Raw genomic sequence first — 6,106 nt, 5'->3', positions numbered from 1 at the left:
TTTTCGTTCGTCTTCGTTTGGGCGTTTACAGGTTTGATCCTTTCAATTTACGACTTTCTTCATCGGCGATGGTAGTTGCTTTTGTGCGCTGGTTTTATGGGGCATTAACACAACCACTTTCCGACTGTATACTACAATAAGGTTTGCCCGGCTCCGGTGAAGGAGGGGCGATGACGGCGGCGCACCTTCGGCTCGCTCCAGTGCTTGTAGTCGTCGCCAGGTGGTCCACAGACCTAATTGTAATTTTTATTATCTTTGGTGTTTCTTATACTGCCATGATTGAGAATAAATAGATTGAAATTTTTCTCGAGAAAAATTCTGGGCCATATTATAAGGCAAAGCTTGGCAAACCAGGATGTGCCATTGGGATCAATTCATACAACATCAAGGCAGGAACGGCGACGGCTCGTACACACTCATACACATCATGTCCCAGCTTCGCGTGATGGCTCTCCGTCTAGCACCGCGGCTCCCTCCCCACCACCGGAGCCGGACCAGATCTTCTCCACTCACGCCGCCGCTTGTGTTTGTGTGCGTCATTTTTATGTTTGCTGGGCTTGTTGAGCTGTGCCCTCAGTAGAACCTTATTTGTGTGGGGTATGTGCATGTGTTTGCTGTATTGTGAGACTCTTCATGCGGTGGCTGTGTGTGTATCCGTTTGTTGATACCCTGTTGAACCTTGTGCCCGGAGGTTTGCTTTATTTATAAAGTGGGGCGAAAGCCTTTTCTGATAAAAGATTGAAACACCCAGGTAGCACCCCGACTCGACACACCCCCACCCACACAAGCCAAGCACCGTCCCCGTCCATCCCCTCACGGGGCAGCCTCGACGACCGGTTCCATTGCTCACACCCTGGGCCAGCTCGCGCGAACGAAACAACCAAGCGGGAAACAAACAACGCCGCGCCGCGCGTACCCAGGCCGGGCGAAGGAAACAGTTCGCCAGGAGGTGAACCGGGTGCACGCGTGTGCCTGGCTAACGCGAGCGACGCAGCCCCGTAGGGGCGAGCGACACTGCCAACCTGGCCCAGGCTCACATGTCACGGGCGGCGCAACACGCAATATGGCGCGCGCGAGCGTGACGATAACCCCACAGGAAGGTGGCCCCGGGCACACCCGCGACCCACCCGAAGAATTGAAATAGGACGGACGTACCTCCTCGTAGATCCGCAATCATATCACATGCATTGAGGATCCCAGAGGAAAAGCGGTCAGGTGCGGGGTAACCACCAATATCGGATGGCGCAAAGCGTGCTAGGGAGATATCGCCGCGGCTGGAGCAAGGCAGGCGTGAAACAAACAAGTCGGATGGCACTCTCGCGCGACAAAGCCTCAAGGCGGCGTGTACTCGCCATCCTTTTTAGGGGCAATGAGAACTGATTGGATGAAACATGAATTAGAGTAATAATATGAGAACTAAAACTAAAAAAAAAGCTATGATTTATTTTCTTGATTATTATTGTATAGTTGCAAAATGTTTATTCAATTTAAACGAGCAGCATCCACATATGACAGGTGCTCACAATCCGTTGCACTTAGACCAACAGAAGAATGACAAGATAAGAAACACAAAAAATAATACTATCACAAACATCCACGTAGCGCTTTGTAACACAAGGTGCAACACTCATTTTATTTTGAACGACCGCGCGCAACACTTATGCGATGCTGCCAGCAGTCACCGACGCATGCATGCACGCTGAGTCGGCCGAGTGGGCAGTGGGCAGTGGCTCATGGGTTGACGAAGATGTCGAGCTCCAGCAGGTCGGGGCGGACGGTCTTCCACAGCACGTAGCCTTTCGCCATCCGGAACTGCCCCGTGCCGCCGACCACCGCCAGCTCGCGCACCGCCACGCCGGTGTCGTCGCGCCCCATCACGGTCACCGAGCTCCCCGTGTAGGCCCCCGACGTGAGCACCACGTTCATGGTCACCATCAGCTCGAACCCCCCCTTGGAGGAGGCGACGATGTACTGCCCCTGCGCGCGCCCCACGGCGGCCGACGACGCCGACGTGCCCTCCGTCAGCACGTCGTCCATCACCACCGTGTTGCCGAAGTTGCCCCGCGGGCCGCGCACCACCATCATCGCGCTGTCGCCCATCACGTCGTGCATGTACACGTGCAGGTGCGCCGACGCCCCGGCCGCCGGCCGCGGCGAGGCCACCGCCAGGATGATGGCGACGGCTGCGGCGAGCGCGAAGGACGTGGGGTTGAGATTGAAGCAAGCCATGGCCGGGATGAGCGGAAGACAACAGCGCTTGCTAGTACGTATCATAGCTGATGCAGCACGTTTGGGTTTGTTGTTTATATACAGAAACAGTAGATTTGCATTTGTGGTACTGGAGATTTGCGGGTCCATGGTCCCTTGGTTGGTCCTTGATAATGGACATGAGGTGTATTATTTGTCGATCCAATTGCGCTGTGCACGTCAGGTTTTTAATTGTCGCATTCGATTATTTGCACAAAATGTAGAACAAAAAATTGGTTGATGCCTCTCAAGAAACAACGAAGAACGTTTGTATGTACATTGCATGCACGAAAGAACGGTGGATGCGTCGGTGCCCTTGCATTGCTGGCCGTAGATCGGAGTGCAGTTGGGTGAGCTGTCTTGTCAGTATTGTCTCTAGATCGAGATCTACGAACGACCATATTTCACTTGCATGTTAATCTCCAACAAAATGGGTACGTAAATGATGTGATTGTAACTTGTAAGATGTTCATGGCACCAAATGCATGGTACGTACGTAACTGATGGCGAGTACAGTTGATAATCTGTTCAGTAATTTGTCTGGTGATGCGCGTCTTCTTGTCATTTGCCTTCTTTGCATGCCATTGTACCATGGGAGGATCCAGCGAACAGACGCATGTGCACAAGGCACGTCAGTGACAGTGAGGTGTCGTGCCAGGCCCCGAATCTTTTGTTTCCGTCGTTGTTTTCTGGATCAAAACAGAGAGCAAGACCAGTGAAAAGATGCCGCAGAAAAAATATACTATATACTACTTCCTCCGTCCGGAAATACTTGTACTAAAATAAGTCTATATACAACCATTTTGAGGACAAGTATTTCCGGAAGGATGAAGTACTTGTGCTTCATTCTGAACATGTCCACATGACGAAATTGTGGCCATGGACTCGGGCGACATGGGGAGACCCAGCCGCCGGCCACCGCAAGCCCCCCTCCCCCTCTCGCCATCGTCGTTGGAGGCGACCCGGCTAAGGCCGTGCCGCGGACGGCGGAGGCGGTGCGAGCTCTCTCTCGCGGCGCGGCGTTTTCCCCTCAGATTCAAGGCCGAGGCGGCGGCCGACCATGGTGTTGGTGCTTTGCTCAGACGGTGCGGCGATGCGTGGTCTGCTCCTCCATGGCGCGGCGGCGCGCCATTGGCTACCGGCAAGGTGCCTTTTCTCGGCGCCCCTGCTGCTCCCGTTGAAATCCGCGCATCCCTGGGTCGTCGGTCGAGATGCTGGTGCCTACCGATCCCTCTGATTTGATCCGGGGTGCCGCGGCAGTGTGGGGGCCGCGAGCTCAGTCTGAATCAAGGGGGCGGTCCTAGGGTTCCTCACGTGACAAGACGAAGATCTGTCTGACGCCTGTCCTTCTTGAGCTGGTCGGAGTGTCGGGTTCCAGAAGGCTCTGCCAGCGAACTCTTATGGGTGTGTTATCTGTGGAAATTGCTGGATCAGATGGGATTCAGTCGTGCCCACTGGTTCCCCGTTAAGGAGGGAGCAGTGCGAAGCTCTGCTATCTGTTGCCATCATGGGATATGTTTAATTCCATGCTGAAGTCAGAGGAGAATGTCACGGAACCCAAGATTGGAGGACTAGTAATGGTGATTGGAGCCTTTGTGGCGATGAAGAACTTGCTTGGAGTTTTGGATTTTGCAGCATCAGTATGTAAGTGGGGGCGACAACACAGGTGCAGTTCAAAGTCTTACCTCTCAAGGTGAAAATCCAAGGTATGGCTTAGTTGGTTGTGCCTGGGAAGGACCTTGTTGAAGGCATTGTTTTGAGAGTTGGTACTATCTTCAGGGTGAAAACCCCAGATCTACGATCGGGCGACGACGGTGCTTGTGCACTATTTCTTTCTTTGAGGCGTTGTTTTTGGAGAACTTGGACTTGATGTGTTGTTTTGGTGGTGGTTGTACTGCTGCCGTAAGGACTGGAACTCTGTAGCAAGGCTTTTCCTTTTCTAGATTCTTCTTTTTAGCTGTATGCATCCTAATGCATTTAGGGTAGTTGCAGAGGCTGGCTATAGTTGGTATCCGTGATATTAATATATTCCCATTATAAAAAAAGTATTTAGCTCGTCACAACTACTCGCCACTGGAGGACTACATCTCTGTCCGCTCCCGCTACCATGTTTTCTTCATCGATGTTGAAGTATAATGTTCGGCCCTCTCTCGTGGTTCGGACTTTTGAATGAGTTGGCCAGAGCATTAATTTAACATGGTATCCGAACCAGGAGGTCTTGAGTAATACTCTACCAAAGTAGTATTAAAAAAAGATTTTGCGGCCTACATAAATCTCGCGTCTAAAGACTAAATAAGCCTAGACGTGAGGGGGGGGTGTTGAAGTACATTTCCTGGCTCTCTCCATCATTTCAGACCTTTGGATCAGTTGGTTGCAGCCTGCCCCTGCTTCCGCTACCCACATCATAAACTCCAAAGAAGCATAGACGTGAGGGGGAGTCTTGGAGTATAATGTTCGGCCCTCTCCCATAGCTTGAGCGTATGAATGAACTGGTTAGGTACATAAACTTACAACCAAGAGGTTCAGGGTTCAAAACCCGATAAACACAATAAATAGTTGGGGCCTGCCCCCGCTTTTGCTGCCCACGTCATAAACTCCAAAGGAGCATAGACGTGAGGGGGAGTGTTGAAGTATAATGTACGACCCTCTCCCATAGTTCGAGCTTTTGGGTGAACTGACTGGCGCATGCAGTTCTACATGGTATCAGAGCTAAGAGGTCTTTAGTTCAAGACCCGGCTGGCGCAATTAAATTGCAGCCCACTTTTAGTCCATGTTTAGGCCTTCGGGAGCCACACGTGAGGGGAGTGTTGACGTATAAATGCATAGCCCACCGTTCCCCCATCAGCTTGAGCTTTTGGGTGAACTAACTAGTGCGTGCAGTTCTACACCTGACGTACATCCGTAGGAATAGGAATTAATGAGCGATATGGACCAAAGTCCATGGAGACGGACTAATAACCCCCAACAACACCTCTCCCCTCGCCGCCGCTAGGCAAAGCCCAAATGGCGGCGGGAATCTCCTCCCCTTTGCTTGGTCTGTGAAGGCTGGTGCGAGACGGCCTAGTCGGGCATGGGCGCCTTGGGCGGTAGCAGGCGCAGGTGGCAGCAACGTCCGCTCGAGGGTGGGCGATGATGACATGGGGAGAGTGCTTGTTGTGTGGTGGCTATGCACGGGCGATCTCTGGTGGGTGTGTGTGGCGTTTGGGGGATCCCAATTTGGGGATCCGGCCATGGGGGGTGGCGCAGGGTGATGGCAATGACCTGACGTGGTTGACGAATAGGCTGCAGACCAGAGGGCTCGGTCCAGTGCTTACCTGAAGGTGTCCATCGATAATCATTGTGTTGTGTCTCCCTAGTTCATCGGGACTGTTTGGAGAGGCATGTGCTGGCGCTTTCTACGGTGGAGGCATTGGGTCACACCTAGTGGTTGATGCTAGGCTAGGAATAGAAGGAATGACTTCTGCTCGTACTTTGGTTAGTGCACCGTGATGCAGAGGGTTGGTAGTGGCTCGAACCTTGGATGCCAGCCCACATGGATGGCTCCACTGCTACAGCGGGCACTGTCGGTGTCAAAACCGGCGGATCTCGGGTAGGGGGTCCCGATCTGTGCGTCTTAGGCTGATGGTAACAGGAAGCAAGGGACACAATGTTTGCCCAGGTTCGGGCCCTCTCGATGGAGGTAAAACCCTACTTCCTGCTTGATTGATATTGATGGTATGAGTAGTACAAGAGTAGATCTACCACGAGATAGTAAAGGCTAAACCCTAGGAGCTAGCCTATAATGATTATGATTGTGATCGGCCTTCTAAGGACCAACCTCTCCGGTTTATATAGACACCGGAGAGGGCTAGGGTTTACA

At 52.4% G+C, this 6,106-nt stretch overlaps 1 protein-coding gene across 1 annotated transcript; it reads right to left on the bottom strand.

Annotated features, from left to right (window-relative positions):
* Positions 1-1,456: 1,456 nt before the first annotated feature.
* On the bottom strand, positions 1,457-2,292 carry LOC123116045 (dirigent protein 22). The gene has a single exon (XM_044537055.1). It carries the CDS (start codon positions 2,272-2,274, stop codon positions 1,732-1,734), a length of 543 nt encoding a protein of 180 aa, XP_044392990.1. The 5' UTR covers positions 2,275-2,292; the 3' UTR covers positions 1,457-1,731.
* Between the last annotated feature and the right edge of the window lie 3,814 nt (positions 2,293-6,106).

This window comes from Triticum aestivum, chromosome 5B, assembly GCF_018294505.1.
Source record: "Triticum aestivum cultivar Chinese Spring chromosome 5B, IWGSC CS RefSeq v2.1, whole genome shotgun sequence".
NCBI lineage: Eukaryota > Viridiplantae > Streptophyta > Magnoliopsida > Poales > Poaceae > Triticum > Triticum aestivum.
The sequence above is the reverse complement of the archived record's forward strand: the minus strand, read 5'-3'. Positions and strand labels throughout refer to the sequence as shown.